Source organism: Calypte anna, chromosome 3 (assembly GCF_003957555.1).
Source record: "Calypte anna isolate BGI_N300 chromosome 3, bCalAnn1_v1.p, whole genome shotgun sequence".
NCBI classification, from domain to species: Eukaryota; Metazoa; Chordata; class Aves; order Apodiformes; family Trochilidae; genus Calypte; species Calypte anna.
In genome coordinates, this window is record NC_044246.1 from 80,192,291 (window position 1) to 80,219,441 (window position 27,151).

Sequence of the window (27,151 nt, forward strand, 5' to 3'; positions counted from 1 at the left end):
AGATAAAAGCAATTAAAAGCACAGCTATGTGGGCATAAAAAAGAAGTCAAGCTGTGATCTGAGTAATGTTCACAGGACAGACAGCACATACACAAGCTAAGGAGTCAGTTATGGCCATGAATGTCTCTGGATGTGAAAGAGCAGAGGAAAAAAGGATTAAACATCCTGGTGGGAAGCTGAGAGGCACCCAGAACTTGGAGGGATACAAGAGATGGATGCCACATTACGGTTGTCAAGTTGCATAAGGGGCTATGTGCTCCTCAGGTGGTCTGTGAAAACTCAGAGTTGATTGATGGTGCTGACAAGGAGCTGCAAGCTGTATTGATCACTGTCACATGCTCACTCAAACAGGCAAGACTTGCTCCTGAAATGTCCATGATGACAGGGTCAGCATTGTTTCTCTTTATTGTAATGAAGAATCATAGAATCATAGAATTGGATGGGTTGGAAGGGACCTCAGAGATCATCAAGTCCAACCCATCATGAGTGATGTTAATAATACTTAAAGTTCTTCACCAATTCCAGAAGCCCCTAGTTTGAGTCTCCATCTGCTTCTCATCTTCTCAAGCACAGATCCTATGAGGAGAGGCTGAGGGAGCTGGGGCTGTTCAGCCTGGAGAAGAGGAGGCTCAGGGGAGACCTCATCTCTCTCTACAACTACCTGAAAGGAGGGTGTAGCCAGGGGGGGGTTGGTCTCTTTTCCCAGGCAACTCTCAACAAGACAAGAGGGCATGGTCTTAAGTTGTGCCAGGGGAGGTTTAGGTTGGATATTAGAAAGAATTTCTTTATGGAGAGGGTGATCAGACATTGGAATGGGCTGCCCTGGGAAGTAGTGGATTCTCCATCCCTGGAGATATTTAAAAAGAGACTGGATGTGGCACTCAGTGCCATGGTCTGGTAACTGCAGTGGTAGTGGATCAAGGGTTGGACTTGATGATCTCTGAGGTCCCTTCCAACCCAGCCAATTCTATGATTCTATGGTTCTATGATTCTGAAGACCTTTATTAACTTCAGATAGGAAAAAAAGAATTTTTTGAAGTATGCTAAGCATCTGCAAAATCATGGATATGTATGCACGAAGGAGGGTTTTGAAAAGACATATCCCATGAGAGTGATGGATGTGCTCAGGAAATATCACTGTATAAATTTATTTTAAGTATTTTTTAAAGCATACAGTTGCTTGCCATTTATCATCTTGTCATCTATTTTCCAAAACTATTTTCAATCATGTTTGCTCTCAAAAAGTAGGGGAGAGGGTTCAGAGCACCTGAGAATGTCCTTGTTAATGTGTGCATTATTCTTCCAAGTTCCAATACCCTCTGTACATATTATCTACCAACTAACAGGCATGCTTTTGGGTAGATTTGCTACATTTGGGTACAATTTCCAAAAATATCAAGAATATTTGAAAACTAGGAAAGTTGGACTTCTTAGTGTAAGTCATTTCTGCAGACAAAACTTAGAAGAGCCCTTATCTTTATTGAAGATTTCAGTGTAAGGCTAGAGATACCTGAATGATCTCAGAACAGGTTAACTGAGATACTCCTGGCTCTAGCCACATCTACCAGGAACAGCCTCTGGCAGTGTGTGCATTGTATAGCATTGTATATATTTTATACCTTTTCCTTGGATGGCTCCACTGGGTTTGAAGTATGCTAACATATTATTTCCTGAATGAAGAGCAGAAGAATACAGGCTTTTGAACACAGTTCTACCCAGTGCTAGAGCTCTTAGCAGCAGTAAATAAAGTCATATCTAAGGCCAGTCCTTTTTCTCTTGTATTTTTCCAGCCTTTGAATTTGCCTTTGCTCTTTTGCAACTCTCAGTTGTGACTTGGCAATGTGAGATTGGCTGACTGGAGATTCAGCTGTTATGATGTATATAAAACGTACCTCTACTTTACGTAAAACAATAGATTATTATCTTTGTAATGTTTCTTGAGTTCCAGTTGAAAACACAGTGAAGAACAAATTAATGCATCCTGCCTTTTTTTTTTTTTTTTTTCCTATCTCATCTGGTTCTGCTTCCGCTTGCATCAATCCTGCAAAGGTACATTAGGTACATTAATTTGCAGTTTGTCTGAGCATGCTGGAGAGAGCATGTTGACTGGAAGGAATAAATGAAACACTGAAACTGCAGAAAAGTGAGCAAGCTACTTTTCTGTCACTACAGAATGGTAAAAATACAGTTTTACTTTCTGCCTTTAAAATACTAAGGTATTATGCAGTTGCTATTCATTTGACTAAGTATATATAAATGTAACGAGCCATGTCCCTGTATTTTTGCACATACTAAAAATTAGCTTTTTCACATTTAAATTACCATGAAGTACTGGAATTCTTTTGTGTTCAAGAAAGCACTCAGAACCTACTATCATTTAGCCCAGCAAAGACCTCACTGCACAGTGTGATCAGTTCCCAGCTGTAGTAATAATTATCATCAGTGGATTTATCTTAGAAGCAGTAAAATGTATCCAGCAATGAAAATTTCAGTCAGACTTTTTCCTCCAGAATGACCTAAAGATGATTTAACCATCTTAACAACTGCTTTCTGACCATTTTCCGTGCCAGCACACTAATTTTAAAATGCCATTTTTATTTACTTGGTATGAACATCCTGAACTTCCACATATTTTAACCTAGTTTTAAAAGAAACAATTTTTGCCAGCCTGGATCTAATTTCATGCCATAAATATTGTAGTGGAACAAAGCAATCAGACGCCTCTGATTACCGAGAAGTGGGTGTGAGCCGGTATCAAATCCACCTGTGCCCAATTAGGGCAGGCCCCCTATTGAGCATGTGCAAGACCAGGGGGCCAATAAAAGGTGAAACTCACAGCCACAGAGAGAAGCTCATTCTGGTGTGAGGCAATGGAGAGGCCAGCAGCTCGTCGAGCCTCAGGAGCAAGAAAGGCTCTTCCCGCTACATTTGGTGGAGAATGCGGGCAACATACAGATGTCTAAAGAAGCAACGTACAACTAAAGAAGCAGCAGTGTGAAGAGCTGGCAACAGGAACATTCTCCCTGATTTGAAAAAGTGCCTGGGCTAACACTCTCCCTGAAAGGTATGACCAGCAAGCTCTTTGGATTGGAAACCCCTGAGCAGAGGGAAGCCAAGATAAGGATTCTCTCTTTGGAAACCCCGGAGCAGAGGGAAGCCAGGAGGATGGAATCCCATGAGGAAGGGTTAAAACCCGTGTATGGAATCCCATGAGGAAGGGTTAAATCCCATAATCCCATGAGGAACCAGAAACCCATGAGGAACCAGCAAGCTCTTTGGAAACCCCTGAGCAGAGGGAAGCCAAGAGAAGAGCAGATACAGGAGGGAAAAGAACAACTCAAGTCGGAAAGGCAGAGACTTTGTGAAAAGTGCCTGGGCTGACATTGAACGGTTTGCCTAGGCTGTAGTAGTGTATGCTTGTAAGCTAGGGTTAAATCCCGTAAGCTATGTATGCTTGTAAGCTAGGGTTAAATCCCGCAAGCTATGTATGTTTGTAAGCTAGGGTTAAATCCCGTAAGCTATAAGTATGTTTGTGTGTAATTAGTGTTGTAAAAATGTGTAAAAATCCTGTAAGCTAGGGCAAACCGGGAAAGCTTTGCTGTATAAAAAAAAAAAAAAAAAAAAAAAGGGGGGGGGTGGGGGAAATGTAGAGAAACAAGATAAACCAGGTGCCTCGAGAAACAAGATAAACCAGGTGCTTTGAGTTGCCAAAGAGTGGGTGTGAGTCCACCTGTGCCTGGTTAGGGCAGGCCCCCTATTACCAGGGGTCCAATAAAGGTGGGACACACACCCACAGAGAGAAGCTCACTCTGGTGCGAGGCAGTGGAGAGGCCAGCAGCTCGTCGAGCCTCAGGAGCAAGAAAAGCTCTTCCAGCTACAAATATCTTCTGACAAGAAAGCTTCAGTAAGAATTCTTTTGTTACATTGTCCTTAACAGGTTCAGCCAGGCTGGCAGCTGGGACACAGCCACCTCTTCTCCACTCTGCTATGTTTTAAGTAATGCATTATTTTTTTTTTTTCATTTCAACATCACATAATGAAAATATTTTAACTCTGTCTTTCAAAAAAGTCTGTAACTTGTAGAATCAAATTTCTTTCACTTAAGGGAGCCCCTGTATCTGTGTGCTTGTACAGCCATCAGCAGCTGGAAGGTATTTTTTTTCAGTTCTTTCTTCTACCTTTTTGGGGTATGAATGACAGGGAGGACATGGACTAACAGCTTCAGCCTGCACTGTAGGCTGTGATTGCTCTGTCTCAAATGTATATCAGAGCAGTCTCAGTCAGTTTCTGCTCAATCCCCATGAAATAAATAGCAAGCATCCATGGTTCACCCTGAAACTGGAACAACCTTTCAATGTTCTCCATGTCCATACTGCATTTCTCTGGAGGTCATCTGTACTTGAAGAAGGGAAAGAGCCTCAGAAAGCAATTTTACCCCCTTCAAGGCATTTTTGCTTTGTGAATATGGCACAAGGTGGCCCTAATAAAAGAGAAAAGCCAACAACTTCACCTGTGAGACTTTGCAGGACCTGTATTGTGCAAAAGTATTTATAAGAGTTTATTCAACAAAATCAAGCATACACTGTGGTGCTGAAGTGCATTACAAATATGTAAAAATACAGAATTTACATGTTGAGCATTAGGGCATCTGTTGAATTTTAAGACTAAAAAGTTTTGAATTATTTAATAAATATTTTTAAAAATATTTATTAGCATACATGAACAGAGAATTCTGTAACTACAACTGATCAAAGAAATATTTCTCACAGAAAAATATTGAAATTTTTCCTAGTTGCATTGTATGGAAACATACATCAAAAATAGATTTAAAGAAAAGTCAATTTTTTCCTCTCTCCTTATGTTCAACAATTAAAAACTGAAATATATATTATAATTTTGCCCCCTTCATTCTCATGTGTCTCCCTATATTTGGCCATAGAATGTAATTGATTTAATCAGATGTGCTGCTTGACTTCTATCTTTCCCATTCTTTTGGCCTCCTACAATTGAAATCATTCAAAATGAAAAAATGAAGAGAGATGCTGTGAACTTTCAACTGTTTTCCTTAAAAAACCAAACAGATAAGAATATTTTCACAAAGGGAGAATCTTTTGATGAGGAAATCTTTCAAGTGAAAATAATCAGCTAACAGTGCTCATGTTCATGGTACTGAAGTTTTTCTGTCTCTTGCCTGGAAAGACTGTCAGCCATAAAGCATTGGAGGCTGGGGAAAATATTAAGGGGCTCTTGTTTGTATGAAATTTAATGTCTTTTTCCAGTAGCTGTTGGTCACTGTAAAAGAAAATACTGGACTAGGTCATTTATTTCCTCCAATGCACCAAAACACAACTCTGGCTCTTTTTCTGGCACTGAAGTTCTCTCAAGTGTTTTGTCAGGAATAATAAACCCAGTAGGGCTTGGACTGGATATCAAACTGGTAATTATAATGTGGTATAACATACAATGCATACAATACATAAAGAATATTAAAATTGTTTGGTAAGCCTAGTAACATTAACTGGCTAGCTGGTGATGACATATATCCTAATCCATTACTGCATTAAATCCTTAAAACTAGCATATTTTGAGCATTCAAACTTGGACAGAGAAAGCTGAAGTATTGTGATCCTGACATTAATTTTATTAGAGAGTGCCAGAACCCACTCTTTTTTACACATAATTACAGAAGACTTTGTGATTCTTGGCCACAATGTCACAGCACCAAATTAAAAAAAGATTAGGGACATGCATACCTTTCAAAGCACCCAATAACTCCATTCACTTCCTTTGTTTTCCATCTCTCACCATAGTGGACTCATAGACAAATACACATATTGGTCATGAGTGAAAGGTTCTTCTGTCAAAGCAAGTGAGAAATTACACAAAACTCACAAGTGTTGACAACCATGAACTAAGGGAAAGAAATTCCAAAAGCTGCAAGAAGTGATCAGGAAAAGTCAAAGATGTGTCTTTCATACATAAAGGTTTGCATACACTCACCTTTCAAGCTTGGCAGAAATGTATGTGTTAGATGCAAACCTTCACTGGTTTATTCAACTTTCTACAGCACAGGAAACTACCACTAATACCACACTATACTAAGCAGACAGTTCTATACTGTAGGCAGGCTTGTTTTTTATACCAAGTATGTATTTTTCTTTTCTGCATTGTGACCCCTCATCTTTATTCACCTTGAATTACTGTAACCAACTCTCTTCTTCACTCAGTTTCACCAGCTGCTTTCGGACAGTGGTATCTTCTGTGGCTTTTTGCTTGGGCAAGCTATAGTATTTTTGAAGTTAATTCTGCATTTCCCTATAAGTCAATCTATATTCAGTCTACCATTCACTTTACTGCTCTTTTCTTTCTCTCATCTTTCTTTCTTGTCATTTTTATAGTACTAGGTTGCTAGAACAGAACGCAGTATTTCAGGTGTAGTCACCTCCTAACAGGGAGGGAAAATATCATCTTTCTCCTTCACTGACTAAATGTGCAACCCCCACATAGAAAAAATCACTGTCCTCCTTTTTCTTCCCATCCCATTCCAATTTTTAATTACTCCCTCCTTTCAAAACACCTGGGATGTAGTAACCCAGAAAGGTGCAAAGACTTGAGATAAAGCAGGAGAAGGCTGCGAAGGCAAAGCAAAAGAGGAAAAGACCACCAGAGAACTATATAAACCTACATGTGTCAAGGTGTTCAAAAGTAAATAACAAAGGATCATGGATGGAAAAAAAATAAAGCTAGAAACTGATTCTCTAGGTTTATTAAACATATTAAACCATAAGTGTAACCATGTGAAGGCAAATCCTAACCAGGCAGTGAGGCTGCATTTTACGTATGCTTTGTCAGATTGTAAACAACAGTGCAATGTGTAAGACAGTGGAGAATCAAACCCCATATGTTCTCAAATCTGCTGAGCTTTTTATATGCTTCTTTTTTTTTTTTTAAATAGGGAATTCATCAAATTCAACTCTTCCCTACAAAGACTTTCAGCTTCAACAGATGAACATGTTTTCATGAAAGAGGCTTTATATGGCAACCCTCCCAACATCCACATGGCTGGAGCTCCTGCAGCCCTGCATGCTGAAGCCATCCACTCTTACCCAGGCAGAAGGAGGGCAAGCTGGGAAACACCCCTGGCACCATAAGAGGCTGTGAAACCCCGGCATGGCACAGTCTGTGGAGTGAGGAATGAGTGGGACTGTCATCTAAAGTGTGAGGAACACATTGGCCCAGATTCCCTGCAGATCTAGGCTTTTTGCTTTTGAGAGCCAGCAAGAAAGCAACTTGTTTCAGCTCTCCCTTCCTTCCCACCACCTTAGCCAGGTGACCACCCTAACCTATACAGTCCCTGACCTAAAAAGTCCCTGAGATACCAGTAGCAGATGTCAGCTGGAACCCAGCACCTGGGTCCAACCAGGTGCCTTTCCCATACATTGTAACTAAGACAAAGTCACAAGTTGGCCCAAAAAAATGGGATTTTGAGTTCAGCATCCACTGAGAGGGAGTGTGTGCAGCCAGGCAGGTCCCCCTGGCAGAGAACAACACTAATCAAGCAGATAATCCACTCTGCTGATTTTCCAGCATTGCCATCAGACTTCCAGATTGCTGCTCCTTGAAAGGACATCCCAAGTGGACACGAACAGTATGCAAACTTGTCAGCTGAAGCCTGGTCACATAACATGCCCTGCTGTGACTATCAGAGGAAAAATGAGTAACCAGAAGATGGATCCTTTTGGTCCTTCAAAAAGAAATAAAATCTGAAGACTTACTTTGAAGAAGGAAGAGTCTTACTGGTTGTAGTGCTTTACTCTAAGTGAAATTTACATGCAACTTAGTCTATGTCATAGAGCTAAACCTTAAATTGGTAAATTTAAACTGATGAGAAAATAAAAAAGCCTTTAAAATTCATGCAGCAATCCATCAAAGGTACCTTGAAAATGAAAGACATGCATTATTCTTGAGCAAGGAAAGAATAAAGCAGGGTTGAATGTTTAGCCTGACCTGTTTAAGCCTGTCAAATTGTCAGTTATATTGCAGTGAATCTGTGTTTATTCAACTTGGCTCCTGCTACAGATTGTAGACATGTGAGAGCATGCAGAGCTGGAGTACAGACAGAGGGCTACACCCACAGCTGCAGCACCTGGAGTGCAGCAGGTCCTCTTCCTAAATAATTTTTCCCGGTGTACTCTTGATCCCATCTCTAGTTCCCAGCTTTGCTGGAGAAAGTCATCACTGTTTCCTTCTCATTTGAATAATGTGTTTTAGCACTAAACCACTACCTGCTGTAGAGATGGACTTTTTGGAAAGAAGGTGAGCAGGTAAAGAGCGTGTCTACAATTTTATCAGTTTTCAGTGTTGCTTATATTCAAGCCGAGGCACTTTGTCTCCTTCCATCCCGTCAGTCATAGAATCAGAATCACAGAATCATCTGGGTTGGAAAGGACCTCTGACATCACCAGTTCCAACCCTTGATCCACTACCACTGTGGTTACCAGACCATGGCACTGTGTGCCACATTCAGTCTCTTTTTAAAAACCTCCAGGGATGGAGAATCCACTACTTCCCTGGGCAGCCCATTCCAATGCCTGATCACCCTCTCTGTAAAGAAATTCTTTCTAATGTCCAACCTAAACTTCCCCTGGCACAACTTGAGACCATGCCCTCTTGTCTTGTTGAAAGTCGTCTGGGAAAAGAGACCAACCCCCCCGGCTACACCCTCCTTTCAGGGAGTTGTAGAGAGTGATGAGGTCTCCCCTGAGCCTCCTCTTCTCCAGACTGAACACCCCCAGCTCCCTCAGCCCTTCCTCACAGGACTTGTGCTGGAGTCTCCACCTAAGGCATAAGCCCCAGAAATTGCAAGAGCACATTCTTGCAGATACCAAATAAACATTTTCAAAGACCCCCCTCAAAAATGTTATGAAAAAAATCAGCTTAAATCCTTTTCTCTTATACTGAGACAGTTTAGTATGTTTCTATAGTTTGAAAAATTGGCATTCTTTGTATTATACTGGCTCTCAATGTTTCGATTTAAAAATGGATGGCAAATAGGAAAATGAAAGCATGGTCTTTTCTTCTATAGCAATTAATGGCTGAATGATTTCCATGCAGATGCAGAGATAATCCTAGTATTTATCCTGCATTCATCATATAGACAGTGAGAACCAGAAGAAGCCATCAGATAATTTGGACAGGGAGCTTTTGTGACTGGATATAAATGCTCCATTAAATAAATAAATAAATAAATACTTGAAGATTGTCTTCTGTATCATTTCAATTTATATAAAAATTAAGAACTATATCCATAAGTTTAGGTGCACCTAAAAAGAAAACCAGAAGATAAATGTTTATGGTTGTGAGATGTGAATGCTGAATAAAACATTCAAGCAAGAATTCAAGGCAGCATTTTGTTGCCTAAGTGTTTTTATGGCACCATTCTAAAGGATTCTGAGGGTGTTTCTTCAAATGAAGCTGAGTCCCAAGGGAAACAGAAGGTGTCCTATGGGGGACCTGCTGGATCTCTCCTTGTGAGGAAGCAGATGGAACTCGCAGCTTGTTCCTCCACTTTTGTGGGAAGTTATTTTTGGTAAAAGAGAAGAATTCTGGTCTCTGTGCTACTGCTCACTTGATGTATAATCTTCAGCACACCCTAAATACCCTTCAAAGGCCATTTCCTATGAAGTGCTGAGTATCTTCATGCAATATTGAGACAACATAAAAACATTCCTCAGAAGAAAATTTAATTGCCCTGTCAGTAAAGGAAAAAAGTATTTAAAAACGGATGATAGCTATTGCATTGAGTCCTGCTCCACACTATTCCTACTCCTCGGACCTCAGCTGGTGTCAGGCAACTCAAAATCTCACAAAAGGCATCCAGCAATGTTTTGTATCTGGCCAAAGAGCTTTGTGAAGATTATTTAGAAGGGGATTTATCTCATTTAACTTAATTAACATATTTAAATATCAGTGTCTAAAATACTATTCCAGGTTGACAACATGATGATATAAGCATCCTCAATTGCCCCTATTCCTTGCTAAGGTGAGAACTTTAAAAGGAGTATAGGGCCTCCAAAACTATCCAGCAGTATAATTATTGCAGGTTGCCCCTAAGGGTCCCTGCATTCCCTTAGATAAGTATCACATTTTCCCTTTAAAAGACCTCAAATACTGGGCCACTGATTTTCAAAAGCAGTTCTTGGCACTGTCACATGAAGCAAGCTTTAATCTTCTGGAGGAGGATAGTCAGAAGTTTCCTTCATGATTCCAGATGACCAGCATCTCACCCAGCCTCAGCCCAGAGCAGTGGAACCACCAAGAGACTGAAGCATTGGCTCAACCTCCCCACCTTCACGTGAGCTTCTCAGTCAACTGGTAGGAATATCAGCCACAGGGACAGTTTCCCTGTGGTAAATTCTCTTCCAGCTTAGCCAGCCTTTTAGCCAAAAATATGTATTTTCAAATACGCTTCTTGAACTCAGTCAAAAGAGTTGCATAAACATCATGAAAAAACCCAGCAATCTATGATAAGTGATTCTATGGGCTGTGCAATGCAAATTCTCAAATCAATCATCATAAGAGCAACAACTGATCTGAAAATACACCAGGTTTGTTTTTTTATTCCTTTTTTTTTCCCTTGTACAACTTAGAAACATGTCCAGGAAATCCACTCAGTAAAACTGTATTCACCAGAAAGTACATTTCCTTTTTGGACTATCTGAGAAAAGCTGTTTTTAAACAGGATGAAAAAAGAGCAGATTAACAAGTGTTTTTCTATCTAATGCAGGCTAAAGCAGGCTTAGCAGGTGCAATTTATTGCTGGAACAATAGGAAAATATTTGGTTTTATTATTTGCATTACTGCAGCACAGGCAAACACCTTCTCAGGGAGCACTCCACAAACACGAAGAGTCAGGAGCCACTATGACAATTTTGGTCAGCACCAGAAGCAGATCAGTGTAATTGCTTTTAATTGTATCACTTCACTTTATGTAAGTATTTTAAGAAAAGCAGCAATGAATATAGTCAATATTTTTTCTATTTTTCTATTTCTTTATTATTATTTTTTGTTAATATTTTCAGTAACCTGTTTTTGAAAGCTGTTGGTGTGAGTATGGAAGAGGGTCATGAAGATGATCAGTGGGCTGGAGAACCTCTCCTATGAAGACAGGATGAAAGAGCTGGAGTTTCTCAGACTGAAGAAGAAAAAGCTCTGAGGTACCTTCCCAGTACCTGAGGGGGGTCTACAGAAAAGCTGGGGAAGGACTTTTTATGAGGACATTTAATGATAGGACAAGGCAGAATAGCTTTAAGCTGGTAGAAGGTAGATTGAGGTTAGAAGGTAGACAGTAGAAAGAAAGCTTTTAGTCTGAGGGTAGTGAGACACTGGAACAGGTTGCCCAGGGAAATTGTGGTTGCCCCCACCCTGGAAGTGTTGAAGGGGGGGTTGGATGGGGCTCTGAGCAACCTGGTCTAGTGGGAGGTCTGCCTGCCCATGCAGGGAAGGTGGAACTAGATGATCTTTAATGTTCCTTCTATCCCAAACCATTCTATGACTTTATGAACTTCCCAAGCTTCTGGAACAGCTTATGAGTCCAAGATTTCACTGTTCTCACTATTACATCAGCCACTCTGAATTTCCTTTTCTCTATAATCTTCAAGTAAAGAGCATCTGGTCTGCAAGCTGGGCAGCCCCTGCCTGTGACCCCAGCATCACTTTTCTGCACCATAATATACACTGTCAGGCCTGAATCCTACTGAAATAAAGTGGTTTAGCTCATTATTCCTCAGTTTCTGGGGCCAATTTTCTCAAGACTTCATCCTAGATTCATCTGTTCATTTCCCCTGTGGCTTTTGACAGATGTAAGATTTCTGCTGACTCTCCCCTCCTGGAAAAAAAAAAAAATCAACAAAACCTAGTTGATTAGGAAAGCAGAAGGAGCATAACTCTGATGTACAGGGAGAAGGAAATCTTGCCTACGCATTCATCAAAGGATAAGGAGTCACAGAACCAAAGCACTTGGATTCACATGCTATACATATTTAAATATATTGGTATGTATTTTGTGTTAAATAGATGTTATTTCACTGTTTCATCACTTCATAGGGACCAGTGGCCCAACACAGCCCTCACAAGAGCCCACACCATTCACCTCTTCCTCAGCTACGTCCTTTGAGGAGTAAGCACAGCATCTGGGAAACAGAATTTGTACCACCCCCATTGTTCAGCTGGGACAGCCACAGTGCTTGAAACTGGTACTTCACATACACGGATGTTCAGGCTTTTGCCTCACTAGAATGAAACACAAATCTCAGACTTAAGCTATCAATTTGGTGCTTGTTTTGTTGTAATTACTATCATTATTTATTTTAAGATTTAAAGGATTCTAGGGCGTTTAGCTTTTATTTGCTTTAGGTTTAGACCTTGTTCGGGGCATTTTGTTGCTTATTCCCTCTCCCTGGAAACTGCTTCCCTGGATAGTGGGGTCTGGGCAGCTGCCGGTCTCGCCCCCGCCTCTATGCCAAGACCCTCCGAGGGCCCGCGGACTCCCCTCGCCTCCTCCCCGCACCCAGGCGCAGAGCGGGCTTCGGCGGGGACCCGGCACGGCGCTTCCCGCTCAGGGAATCCCTCGGTATTTCCCAGCCCCGCCAGCCTGAGCGCACCGATCGGGGAAAACTGAAAAAACAGCACCGGGCAGCCAGGCTCCGGCGCAACACCCCCGGCGGCCGCCTCAGAGTGAGACACAGGTACGGCTCTCCCTGCTCCCGCCGCTGGCTCCCGCCTCTCAGCGCGGCCGGGAGCCGCTCCGCGCCGAGCCATCCGTCCACTCCGCCTGGATGGGAGAAGCTCCACATGGAGCGGCTCCGCTCGCAGGCAAGGTGAGCCTCCGGCAGCAGCACCCGAGCCGGGGCAGTAGCGTGTGAGGGTAGCCGTGGGTTGGAAGCGATCGCAACCTTCCGGCTGCGGCGGCGGACGGGAGGCAGGCGGGGCGCGGGCGGTGGCGGGGCCGCCCCTCGGGGCAGGCGCGGGCGGTGTCTCCCCCCTGCCGGGGCGGTGGTTGGTTTCTCCTGTCAGCGGAGGCAGGGCCAGGCGCTGCGAGGGTGGGCGCGGAGTTGGCGGCCGGGCCGGGGACAGTCGGTGGCGGTAGCGTTTCGTTCCGGCGGAGTTTGCTCCGGACGTGGAGTGGGAACGGCGGCGGGAGGTGAGGAAGCGGGACCGGACGGGGTTCGGTTTCGCTTCGCGGCGGGTTTTGCGTGCGGGAGTTTGCAGCCGTCGTGGCGGAGGGTGGAGGGGGGTGTCCTGGACCAGGGATGGCAAGCGTTTGGAGTTAGACTCTTCCCTCTCCGTACTCAGCCAGCGGAGCCGCCGGCCTGGTGGGGAGGAGGAGGCATGAAATGGAAGCGGGGCAAAAGTTGTTCCGCCGAGGGCACCCCCTTGCTGCCTCGGGCCGGGGCCGCCCGGGCCAGCCACGTGTGAGGGGCGGGGGGCGAGGCTCAGGGCCGGGGGAAGGCGGGTGGGCACGGGCGAGCGGAGCCGCACCTCCCCGCCGCTGCCCGTTCCTTTTCCTCCCCTGCTGCAGGTCTCGCCGCGGGAAGCGAAGCGGAGCCAGACCCGCCGTAGGGGAAGCGCCTGTTCCCCTAGAAGGGGCTGCCCGAAGCAGGCATTGCCCTGGCGGGAGCCGTACTCCTCCTTGCCTCGCCGCCCAGAACCGAAAACGCCCGGAGGGGAAAGTTGAGTGCGGGGCCGGTCCGGACGCGATGCCGGGGCGCGGCGCGCTCTGCTTGGGGCTGCTGCTGCACGTCCTGCTGGGCTGCGACTCGGCGCAGCAGCCCGGCAGCTGCCCGGCCCCTTGCGTGTGCTCCGAGGCAGAAAAGACGGTGAAGTGCGTGAACGGGAACCTGTCGGCGGTGCCGCCCGACCTGCCGTCCTACGTGCGCAGCCTCTTCATCACCGGCAACCACCTGGTCCGGCTGCCGGCCGGCGCCTTCTCCGCCCAGCGCCTTCCCGACCTCCGCGCCCTCAACCTCAGCGGTAACCACCTGCGGGCCGTGGAGGCCGACGCCCTGGCGGCCCTGCCCGCCCTGCGGCAGCTGGACCTCAGCGGCAATCCCCTCGTCACCCTCAGCCCGCAGGCCTTCGGGGAGGGCGGCAGCCCGCTGGAGGAGCTGGCTCTCCGCGGAGCCCTGCGCGACCACGGCGTCCTCCTCAGCCTGGCTGCCATGCTGCAGTCCGGGGCCCTACTCAACCTCAGCCGCCTGGAGCTGGCCGACAACGGGCTGGTGCTGCTGCCCGCCGGCATGTTCACGGCCTTGCCCGTCCTGCGGCAGCTGGACCTCAGCAACAACTCCCTGGTGGGCTTGAGAAACATCTCCTTCCAGGGGCTGGGCCAGCTGCAAAGCCTCGACCTCAGCAACAACTCCCTGGGGGTGCTGAGAAACAGCACCCTGGCCCAGTTCCGTGGCCTGCCTGCCCTCAGGCACATCAACTTGGGCCGAAACACCTGGGTCTGTGACTGTGCCATTGAGGACCTGGTGGCCTGGCTCAAGGAGAGCGACCAGGTGCAGGGCAAAGATGGCCTGACCTGCTCCTACCCTGACAAGATGCTAGGCAAAGCCTTGCTGAAGATCAACAGCTCAGACCTGAACTGCTCTGTGCCCACAGACCTGCCTTCCCAGCTACAGACTTCATATGTCTTTTTAGGGATAGTGTTGGCTCTCATCGGGGCCATTTTCCTCCTGGTTTTGTACTTGAATCGAAAAGGCATCAAAAAGTGGATGCACAACATCAGAGATGCCTGTAGGGATCACATGGAAGGCTACCACTACAGATATGAGATCAATGCAGACCCCAGGTTAACAAACCTAGGCTCCAACTCTGATGTCTGACAAAGCTCCGTGGGCGTGGGGCAGTGCACAGTAGCTATGCATGAAAAATAGACTTACGCTTTACCCTCATGCTTGCTTCCCTTTCCCTGGAGAAATCCCAGACTTGCTTGTCACATCAGGGGGAAATGCCCCCCTCCAACATGGCTCAACTTCGTTTTGAGACTCTGGGCAGCTGCGCATGGCATTGTGCTGTATGTAGGAAACAAGCTGCTGCTTCTTTTCCCTCTTACCTGTCTGTACTTGTGGGAATTGTTTTTTTTCAGGCTATCATATGAAAAAAAAGAACATCTCTGATGCCACCAGAGATTATAAAAAATATTACCGATGCAGACACCATTCAACTAAAGCTGCCTCAACTTTTTGGGAAAAAAATGTTGCGTTCTTCTGTGCCAGTTTTCATCTTGTGTATGAATTGTGATTACAGTTCCATTTGACAGACTATCTTGAGCTTTAAAAAACAAACTCCTTTTTAACAACTCCTCCGTTACTAAGAAAGAAATTCAATAGTAAGCATGCACAAAATACTTTCTAGTTTTACATGATGGGAAACTTGCAATCTCAGTAAGGCCCTTAATATTTTGTAAAGTATTTTTTGATTGCAGTTTATGTGAAAAGAGAGGGCTTTTTATAGGAACTGCATCTAAACCCCATCTGAACTGTTCAATAAACACTCTTACAAGAACTACTGGGCTGAAGTTTGCTGGTCAGTGAGAAACGTATAGACATCTAAGAATGTGGATGGCTTTATAGTCTCTGAAATATTGTAATCTGCAGTAGTAATCTGAGTAAAATTTTAGAGAATTGTGTATCTTAGAGAAATAACTTTTCGTCAGTTCTTTGAAATATGGCAGGAGAATTGCACCAGACACTGACAAGCAGTGTCACTTGGCACAAAACCCCCCCAGTCTGCTCTCAAATCAACTGCAAAATGTCGGGACGTGCTGGGGTCCACCTTGCTGCGAAGGTACAAGCTGGTAGAATTTTCATAAGGTCTTCTCTACCGAATCAAAAGAAAATATTTCATATTAAATTGTGTGCGTACGAAGAAAAAATTACCCAAATGGAATTGTTTACTATAAAAAAAAAACATACTTTGGTGTCCTGAACTAAATTAGATGTGGCTCAGTTGTGTAGTTGGTGAGCTTGAGGCTTGTAAATGAATGCAGCATTTAATTTATCAACTGCTTCCTGATTAATTTTAAACTCGGTACTCGCGAAGTTCTGTACTGATCTACATCAACTAACCTGATGGAACTTTACATTTATCTTAAAATGTTATAGTGTATTTTGGTAGTGTATGTTGCTCATGCTTATTACTTGCTTGGGAATGAATTTTCTCGTAAAGAGATAAAAAGCATGCAAAGAAATACTTCAGAAATGCATCATTTAATATGCAACTAGTGACATATGAAGAGGTTAGCAAGAACCTTTCAGTGACCCAGTAATTAATGCACTTTTTCTAATACATCCATAGGTTCTTAATGAAAAAATACACCAGCTGTGTGTGATGTGAATTGGTATCTCTCAGCATTTTGTGGAGCTTTTTTCATTGTTACTTGAAGCTCTTGAGCATCTCTAAAATCCTATGAATTACTGGCTAAATTCCCTTTGCTTTCAAAAGTGACAGTTTTCTCATTATGTATATATATATATATATGCCCTTGGTAAGAGCTCATAAATATGAAATAATCCTTAAAGTATCAGGAGAAATATATTCTGTTTTGGGCATCGGTATTATTCAAATGCTCTCCTTGCAACTTCAGACAAAGCAAGTAGCACAAGTTCATTCAGACTAATTTTCTATTGCTTTAAACTGGCTTTATTTAAAAGGAGTGATTTATTTTTTATGTAATTTTTTACTTTTGCCTCAAAAGTAAAAAATAAAATATTAAGTTCAATTAATGTTTTGATAAATCAGTGTATTTTACAATTAATGTAAGTTAAGTGTTAGCCAGTTTCTCCTGCTGTAATTTAAATGTAAGAGCAATATCTGGTAAGCAGGTACAAATTAAGTTTGTGGATTCTAAAAAAGCAGACTGATGGCTTGAATGCTAGCTGCCCATATTTTAAGAATAATTAAAAAAAACCCTAGTGTGAGTAACTATTACTGTGCAACTATGCAAACTGTTCATACTTGGTATATATAAGATAGTTTATGTATGAAGCTAGAATTTACAGAAGCTATGCAGTATGCTTTGTTGTATTGATCACTTCAGAGATTATCAACTTAAACTTATTTGTACAGTGCCAAGAGGAGTAAAGCATCATCCTTGCTTAAGATGTTCTGTAATATAGCAGATAAGAGATGTACAAACCAAGCCATTTCTTGGGCAATCCCGTGAGTTTTGTTAACAGATACTTTAAAGCAACTACAATAAAAGCAGTTATCTGTGATGTGTTAATGTAACAGCCATGTATTTACAGAGCTGTGTAAGGATAGGCAGCAACTTTAATCCTGTTCTCTCATTGAGGGACTTATTATTTGTATAGTGAGCAAGTGTAACTGTTGTATTAGACCTATTATTCTAAAGATTTATTATTATTTTTGTATCATATAAAGTAATTGTAATAGAACTTTATTAGAGATCTGGTGACAGCTACTTTGAAGTAATTTTTGCCATTTGCTTATGTGTGTATTTATTAGGATGTAACAGTTAGCATGTGTCAGTATTGTGCTGAATAATGTTCTTCAACAGTGTTTGACCAACAATGAATGCTCTGGTGTTTTGTACAATGCATTTGATCTTAAATCCCCTTCCATAAACAGTTCTTGAAATTTGTTTTTGTTTCCTGTCACAAAAGAGTTACAGTGGTACTTAGAGGACATTTAAAAAGTAGCTCCCAAGTGCTTCAGAACTTGGTTAAAAAGTATGCATTTCAAATAACATCAGTGTAAGAGTTGTTCTGAAGTAGATTTTATAATCTTGCTCTGCTTTGGCACCTGAAATTTAAATTGATTACCATTTCCAGAGCAGCTTAATTAGCAAGGCTGTTTTATTCATTCATTCGTTCTTCAATAAAACACATGCAGCATTAAATGCCTCTAAAATGTGTTTTGTGTGCACAAACCCCCAAATTCTGTATGACATGGCTATCACTGATGTGTTTCATAGAAAATGTCTAGACTAAAGTAGTGGGCAAATCTTTGGAGAGGGCTGAACAGCTAAGAAACAGAACAGAGAATTTGTCCAGGGTTCAACTGCTTTCTTAAAATTAGTTCTAGATGTAATAACCTTAAAATTGTCTTAGAAAAATAGTACAAGGAATTGATGTAGTTTTAAAATATGTTTTCCTGAAGTACTTGGAGTAAGCACTGTTGCCATGTAAGAAACAGAAAATTCCCCAAATCTTTATATTAGACCATCCAACATTATTTTTTTCCCAGTAAACCATTATTATCAGTAATCTCAACATGCAAAAAGTGATTTGAAGTTCTGCACAACTGATTTAAATCTTTTCATTGAGAGTAATTTACCTTTTAAGTAGTGGTGACAGTCCCCAGTGACATGCCAGCTAGTGAAGCAGTATGTTCACACCTGTATTTGGTTGTTGACTGAGATGTCACTGAAGACAGGCAAAATAGTCAAAATATGACTGCTCTTAGGATCCCAACTCTCATTATTCTACCAGTATTTTCCCTCTGGTATACTCTGCTCTTTATGCATCTGCATAATTTCCTCTTCACCTCATTTTCTCAGATCCATTAAAAGGAGTATCATGAATCTGCACAGGTAGAGAAATCAGTCTGCACCTATATTTTGAGGTTTAGTGTCTTCATTTCCCTGTAAGCTTTATAGTGAAAAAGAGTGTTTGTCAAAGTGGACAGAACGAAAATTTGATACATACTTTTTCTTTCTCTTCAGCAGCTGAATATTAAAGAAGAAACATTCATTCTCAGCATGTAATGAAGGAAAATACCATTTGGTAAGAAAAACGTTTCAGTTTCAAGCTTCCAGATGACAATTATACTCTATGAGAGAAGGTTGAAGGGGAAAGCACATAAAGGAGAAGGAGATATAATTTCTAATGGATCAGCACTGGAAATCACAACACTAGCAATAGGAACAAGTACTGAGTCTGGTCATGTTTAGTGGATACAGTTCTAATTTCTTCTTGTTGCTGTAAATAGAAACACTTTGCTAGCAAGTGGAGTGCTGTCCTTTCGTATTTGTAGCACAGGTGTTTCCACTGACATTTTTGTGGGATATAATCAAATATTGAATTTAATTCAGTGTCTACTGGTTTAATCATGATTAGGTCAGGCCCATAATTTAATGCTTCTTTTTTTTTGCAAACTTGCTGTTTAATAGTTGCAAAGCTCTTGTCTTGAAATCAATGAAAGCCCACCAAGGAAGAGAGAGAGCAGTCCATTTAGGGAGTGTAACATTTATTAAGTATTTCACACATGCTCAAAAAAAGAGATGTAAACCATGTGGGAGCAGAGCCTCCTTTGCTGATACAGAGGTGAGTACTCTGCTAGCTCCCCAAGTCCAAACAGCAGTAGCAGAAAAGTGGTGTTTTAACCACTACAATAAACCTAACAGCAGTCCTCTCTCATCTGGGGAAAAAAAAATAAACACATCAAGCTTTTAGAAGTAAGAATACAGCTTTGCAGCATAAGTATGCCCTTAAAAAGGGCTTTTGCTTTCTTGCTGGTGTTACAGTTTACATATTGTCACATCCTTGGAAAACCTTGCTATGCCAAAAGTCAAATGTCGTGTAGGCAAAGCTTGAAATCAGGACTTGCATTTCCAGTGTTAGCCTAAGTAGAGAAAGGGAACAATTAAGAAAATTAAAATGGTGCTTTAGATGGCGTGTTCATGTTGCAGTTAATAATTAAGTGCTTGCAATTATTTATATTTTCAGAGTATTCACTAGATATCTTTTCCTTTCTGATGATAGACTAACTAACAGATTTGTGTTTTTAATAATTATACGTGAAAGCATCTGAATAAAATAGCAAAGTTATTTGAGTACATACAGTGATAGAACTGTTAGCAATCTCATGCTCTATAATGTTGCACTACTCTGGAAATTTTAGATGTGCAAGAAACTGCTGTAACTTTTTCAGTTTGAAGTTTTACTTCATTAAAAATTATTCTCAAAGAAAAACTCAATAAAATATTTACCAGATTGCTTATAAATATTTTATGTTCACCCTGTTCATTTAATTACTGTAAATCCTTACAGATGTTGAGGTCTTTGCTAGGCATGTAATTGTAGTCCTTATAGCTCAAATTGATGTTTGTGCTATGAATTTGCATGATAGAATGATGAAAAAGCAACTTCCATCTAGATAGCCTGGTTAATTTTTTTAGGAAGAAGTTTGGTCAGTGAATGTAAGCGACTGTGTTTTAGTCATTATTTTGAATGTGTTTCAATGAGGTTTTTTTGGTTATTAATATATGCAGTATTGATTTTGAAGTTAGGTACCAGTTCTAAATTTAACAGTAATGGATTTTCAGGCTTTTAATGACTAGATGAAACTGTGTTTTAAAGTCTTCAAATACCTATTTACATAGTGAAATACAAAAGCATTATTATTACTGATGGTGTGAATTTTCTTACTGTGAAGGAGCTATTGAAGAAAAGTACTGCTGAAACAGAGAACAAAGAGTGAACTCCAGAAGAAAAAAGCATTCTGGTGGCAAACTTTTTTTTATTCTTACAATATTTAAGTGCATATATTTGGGATTTTTTGTGTATATATAATACATATATATATATATATAATTGGGAATTCAAAGGAAAGAATGATATTTTATCTTCTTATAGGCAGCTAGTGCAAAAGTTTGATATCGGTGGGATGGGGTGATTTCTTGGAGCTGTCCCAGGATCGTAGCTGATAACTTGGTTAGACTTGTGTCTAAGTTACTTTTATTGGGTTTTTTTCACATTCTTAGGACACCTAACACAGAAGGATGTTTGGCTTTGCACATGACAGATTGATCTGTCCTAGATTTTATCTTGGGACTGATCTGTCTTAGTATCTCTCCACAGCCTACTTCACATATTCCATTTGTTCTAGTAGAAATTTTATCGATGGCATAGCCCAGGGTAGTGTGTTATGAAATCATGGGCATTTATGCAATAAAGAACTCATTTGTCAAATTGACATTATCAAATGTCAAATAGACATTTTAACAGAACGTGGTTTATAATTCATGTTGGAAATGTAAAAGCATCACATTGTCAGGGGAGGATTAAAATAAGAAAAAATATCTTTTATTGCAAGAACTCTGTAAGAAGTCGTGAACTGACACAGCTGTGGGGCATCTGAGCAATTTAAGCTTGTTTTGAAGGAGGAAAAGGAAGCAATTAGTATACTGACAGTTTTCTTCACTTAGCTGTCTTCATACATTCTCCTTAACAGCTTATGAGCAAATGGTAACTGAATCCTATAGATATATACAGATTGGAATCCATTTAAGTTAGAGGCTTTTTACCCCAGAGCTTTTATGCTTCCTTGTTTTCAGGGGTGATTGCATTTGTTAGCCTGGAGAACTCTTAAACATCAGAAAACAAGAATTTTTATTTTATATATACCTACATGCATTTCACACCCACACACTCCTACCCCCCTATATACATACTGTAAAACTTGGAGATTGAATAGGAGTAGATTCCAAAGTACACCAGTCTCTCCCAGTTGGCTAGCTTAGGGACTTGGTTTTTCCCATACATTGGAAAGGGGACCTGAGTGTCTAAATGGAGCAGGTACAGGTCAGAGAACACCTTGTGACATTCTTTGTGTTGCTTCAGACCTAGTGTGGCCACCAGCAGCGAGTTAACACAAGTTGGTGCTGAGTGGCCAACACTTTAAGGTTCTGCATTCTGAGTGGCTTAAAAGGCTTAATTTTTAAAAGTTGTTGAACTTTTGGAAAAGTATACTGTTTTCCTTTTAAGATTAATTGAACTAACTGTGGAAATAGCAATTTTCAGTGTGAAAAGGTGTCCGGTATATATATGAGAGAGAAGTTAAGTACTTCTAGGAGCTTTTGAAATTCCCAAGTCTTTGTTCTCTGTGTTGAGATCACAGAGATCTCTGCAACACCGTCTGTGCAGACGGTGCACAGACCTCTTCTCCAGCTCGCTTTTCTGACTGTATAGTAAAATGCCACTGAAAATAGTTCTGCTAACATATTATTCATTTGTTAGAAATGCTAAATATGCATAAAACTGGAATGCTGAATTGATGATACTGATGTATGTGCTGTTTAATGAGACTGGGAGATTTCTATTGCAATCTCTTACGGCACCTCTGCTCCGGTTCCTCCTTCCCGCAGCCTTGCATACACCCCAGTATGCTTGAAATTGGATCAGGTGATTTTAGGATGTGCATTTAGCAGATGGTGGTAATTTCTTTATATTACTATTTATATGTGAAAGCCCTTATTCTGGGGGCATGCAAAGAAATACGTTTTTGTAATTTTAAAATGTTTAACAGAAAAACAAACTCACTGGAGCAAGCCTGGTTTTGTAACTTACCTGTAAATACCAAGAAAAAAAAAAAAAAAGCTCTGATTTTGAATTTGCAAGGAACAGATGGATGTCTTTCAGCAAGCTTGAGAGTCAGTTCAGCAGGAATTCCAATTTAATCCAGAAAATTATGACACTGAAATTTGTTGCAAGCAGAGGAGTGACTTGTTCTTCATCGTAGTTACGCAGGCTGTGCCTTTTCCATGAAGCAGCACAAGATGTTTTATCTCTTAGGTTTCCAGGGAGACTGTCACAATCCAGCAGGGGTTACTGTTGTTCTTAATAAAGCTCTCTAGATTTTGTAATTTTAGCAATTTTTCTGATCAAAATCACTGAGATAGCAGATAGGACTTGATAAATGACACTGAGTAACGTGAATTGATGTGACCTATTTCAAACACACAGAGGTGATGCTGTCATGCACCAGCTTAGAGTAGGTGATACTGGTGCTTTCACCAGCTAGCTTTGTTTTAAATGACAGGAGAAGACAGGAAACTGAGTTTTAGTCACAGTAGAGAGCTATACAAACTGTCCTTATCATTTAGAAATTGCTACAGAATAAGGGCGATCTAAAAGGTTTTAGATACAGGTGTGAAGCTTCACCTCCAGCACAAGAATTTTAGATTTGTTTGTGTCTGAGTCGTGTAGCAGTGCACAGAAAACTGTCTTGTCTGTGGTTTAGAGGGAGATTTGGAGCAAACAACTCTAACATAAATCAAATCGGCAAAAAACTTACTTCTTCAAATAATAATAGTTACTGACCTCCTTACTGATGAGAAATGAAGAAATTTTGATCACAGAAAAACGGTGGTGTCACATGCTTGTTTATTATTATACTTTCATCACTGTTATGCATTTGACACTGTAAACACAGAAGCACTGAGGCAGTATTCAGGGTGAAGACTTAAAAATAGTAGAGAAAAGCTGCTGTGGACTCTCCCAATTTCGTTTTCCATTATTCTGCCATGCAAAGGGGCGAAGTAGAAAAGGGGTGGTCTTCGGCAGAACTAACTGTTTAAGAAAGAAATATAGCAGAGCCAAAAATTTCCTGTAGTGACAGTGTTTTTGTCCTTTGTGAAAGAACGATTTAGCAACATTAGTCAAGCTGAAGTAGGGAAAGGTATGGTTTCTCTCAGAAGAAAGGTTATTTAGGTTTATTCAGGGTTTGGCATTGTTGGAGCCACAGCTAATTCACACAACATTTAATCTAGGTCACCAAAAAATATCAATGCCAGATTGTGCTATACATTTTTTTCCCCTCAGTTTTACACTGTACTCTGTGTCTTCCAGTAATTCATGAAGCACTTGTTCTCTCCTTCCTTCCAGAGGGAAATCTGTACACTGGATGAGGTACAGTGGAGGCACCCACTTGCCTTATGCTTCTGAGAGAAGTCATAAGAAAGGTAAAGCACCTTGTACTTAAGACAAGAAGGTTGATTAGCTTCTTGATTTTCCCTAATTCCCGAATGAATAAGTTCTTTTGGAAACCCTGCTGTGTGGAGAAAGTTTTGTCTCCTGTGCAAAAAGATTTTTTGTTTGCTTCAGGAGAAAATAGTAGGTACATTCTTCTCCTCTTTAATTTAGTCCTAAGTGTTCATCTTTCCAAAGGAACATAACAGTTGTAAAATTTTCTTTTGCATCAGGAAGTAGAACATAAGCTGTATTTAAATTTGGGAGCACGATGAAATCCAGAAGAAAAATATTTAGAAACAGTAAAAAAAAAAATAAAAGAATCCTGCCATTTGAATCAATTTTCAAATTATATCACAGTAAATAAACTCCCTCCATAAGCATCCTTCTTAAGGTTACACTTTTGCAGACATCCCCACTGCTCCTAATAATGGGAGCAACACTCCAGGCAGAAACCTCAGTGTAATGATATAGTCAGTTCCTGGGGCAAAAGGTTTCAACAGCAAAATGAGGTTTGCACTTTGGTACTGGCTCCATTCTGTGAATTTGCTACCAATTTCTGCAAGATTATAGACCATATGCAGAGCTTTCAAATGGGGGTTTTTTAATAAGCCTGTGGGGTTCTCTCCCTCAGCCTGACCCTCTCCCTCTCCTCTCCCAACCTGCCAGATCCTTATCTTATGGTGAAGAAGACAAGAACTCTCTAACCTGAAACTGCCAGTCAGCTCCATATCTTCCTCTTGTCATAGCAGGTAGAGCTGTATGGCACACAGAGAGTTTGTTCCTGACTGTAATTTCAGTTTATCGAGGCAGATGGTACTGCCTTAGCCTTCATCACCCTGACTGAGCAGTGTCCAACCCTCCAGCTAAACGAGTGTGAATTTCCTCTTCTTACCTCCCTGCACACACAATATTTGCACCTCAGGGCTGGTTTTAATGTCTTCTCTTCATCTGCCAAAATTTAGTATGTGCTGATTTGAGCTTTGCAGTTTTAAGTGCATGAGGAATACGAGGTAAAACAGAGATGTCCACACACATTTGGACTTGATGATCTTAGGGGTCTTTTCCAGACTTAATGGTTCAACCTTAGTCATCTTGTTGATTGCTGTCACTACCTTTAAAATGCAAGAGGAAAAATCCCCATGCCCTTTTGGTTCTCAGATCTTCACCTCTTAATGACACAAAATAATTTTATACATTTTTAATTTGCATATGTATATGAATATATATACATGCATGTTAATATGTTTTAAAATTTTAAAATTCTTACAGCTTTTACATATGTATTAATACATGTGCTTGCTGTATATAGGTGGGGCTGGACATGCAGTTCTTGCTGGAAACTAGTATTTCAGTTTTATCTTGCTCAGGATTTTACAAATAATGCTAATTAGAAGCATTTAGAAGCATTAGAAGAATATTTTGGTCAGGTTTTTGGTTTTTTTCTTTTTTTAGATAAAAGAAATAAATCCTAATGTTTTAGAACAAATCATTGCAGTCAAGTTTGCAATAAATGCTTTAGATAACAGGAATGATATCACAGGTTAGCAAGGCAAATTTTAGCATCTGTTAAGTCTTCTGACTAGCTTTAGAATTCATTACTTGTTAAACAGTCAGACAGAAACCTATCCTGGTGAATAGTTTAGCACAAAATACTCCCTTGCCTTCACTTTGTTTTTATTGCTTCTTCAGCATGAGGAGTCTTCCAATATTTTTACTCTTTTTTTCTCCTTAAAATCTGTATAGCTCTGTCTCTGACAGTTTGCCTCCAGATAAGAAGAGCAAGGGACTGGGATGTTACTGAATTTTCTAAACACCAACAGGAGAATTATTAAGCCAGTATCATTTGGCAATGGGGGAGTGGGTGTTTATGCTCTGTGAGAGAGTAACCACATGGTTAGTGTGTTGTTCAGGTGTCAGGTCCTATTTCTGTAACGTGAAAGGGTCTCCATCTTCAAATGCAATTGGGGAGCAAGGGTGAAAGGTGACTTAAGGCCCAGTGTTGCTTTTGTCCTGGATTGCCCCTTTGCTGGGCTATAAAGGAGAGAGGCCTCTGTCTTATGCCAACACCTCACAGCTCTCAAGAGCTATTGGAGTGAAGGAGGCCACGTAGGACATCATGTAATGGCATTTTGGCCTTCCTGCATCTGGGGCTATGGCACTGGCTGTGGGCTGGCAAAGGAACAATTCAGATATTGGAGGTTCTTTCTACCCTGCCAGGGACCCATGTGTGGCCAGTTATCCTGGCTCTGTGGCTGTTTTCTACAAAGTGACATAAACAAGACTGATTACAGGAGGAAACCAGAGCTCCATCCCTTTTCCAAAATCACAAAAATGCCTGATCTGCAGTGTAACCTGGGGAGTCCTCCAGTGGGGCACTCCAAAAAAGAGAATAGGAGATTCAGAGGTATTCTGTTGAGCTCCAGGGGATGAATCATTCTTGGCAGAGATAATTTAGGTTTACTCAGGGAGACAGAGCTCCAATGGTGACAGAAAATGTTCTATGGTGTAGTTTTTACTAGAGACTCGTGAGAGCTCTCTTCAGTCCATCAGTTGCCAGTTTCCTGGTAGCACAAAGTAGTAAAAAAAGGACTGCCTTTGAAAAAGTGGAAGGAAAGGCACTATGTACCCTGATTTTATTTGCAACTTTGTTTTTAGTACTGTATACTACAAAGAAGATCCAGAGTACAGCAAAAATGAGGATTCTGTGAAGGTCAAATGATAACTTTTATGACTGAACATTAAAATAATGTAGGAATAAGTAGATGTTAAATTAGGAAAAAGATTTTTAGAAGCATGCCATCATCTTTTATTGTTAGCTTTTTGGTAGCTTTATACTGCACTTCCCCATTGCCTGGCACATTGGGTTGCTATTCTGTGTCGAGCATCTAAATACTACTGCAAAATAAATAATGGTAGTGCCGTGCAGGGCAATCCTCTGCACTTTCTTTGCTACATCCCCAGTAATGCTTACTACTTTAAGAGCACCATTGCTTTTGAAATAGTGTAACAAATCCCCTAAACGCCTGAGCCTCCTCCTTCAATACTTAGCGTGAATTAAATAGCACCTTGTAGGCACAAAGTACTCAATGTTATAACAGGGCTCTCCCAGGAAAGAGGTTTTAAAATGAGACAAGTTGAGGCAGGCCTAAGAATTCTTCTTCAGACAGCTAAATGCTGCATGCTAAACTGGGAGAAAGCCTCCAGCTTAATACAGAGATAGCCAAGTTGGCTCTAAATGCATTGCTTTGTGTACAAGAAGTCTATCTGTGGCCATACACGACTCTGTAAGAGAATTTACTCTGCCGGAGATACTAACTCTTTCAAGAGCAACAACAACAAAAAATGCCTTCCTTTTTGCCATAGCAATTCTTAAA

The 27,151-nt window shown here is 41.3% G+C and overlaps 1 protein-coding gene across 1 annotated transcript; it reads left to right on the forward strand.

The window, feature by feature from the left end:
• Positions 1–13,757: 13,757 nt before the first annotated feature.
• TPBG (trophoblast glycoprotein) lies at positions 13,758–14,885 on the forward strand. The gene has a single exon (XM_030448009.1). The coding sequence runs from the start codon at positions 13,758–13,760 to the stop codon at positions 14,883–14,885; it is 1,128 nt and encodes a 375-aa protein (XP_030303869.1).
• Positions 14,886–27,151: the final 12,266 nt, after the last annotated feature.

Coding starts and splice junctions, on each gene's coding strand:
- TPBG (XM_030448009.1), top strand. CDS start 13,758: ATGCCGGGGCGCGGCGCGCTCTGCTTGGGGCTGCTGCTGCACGTCCTG.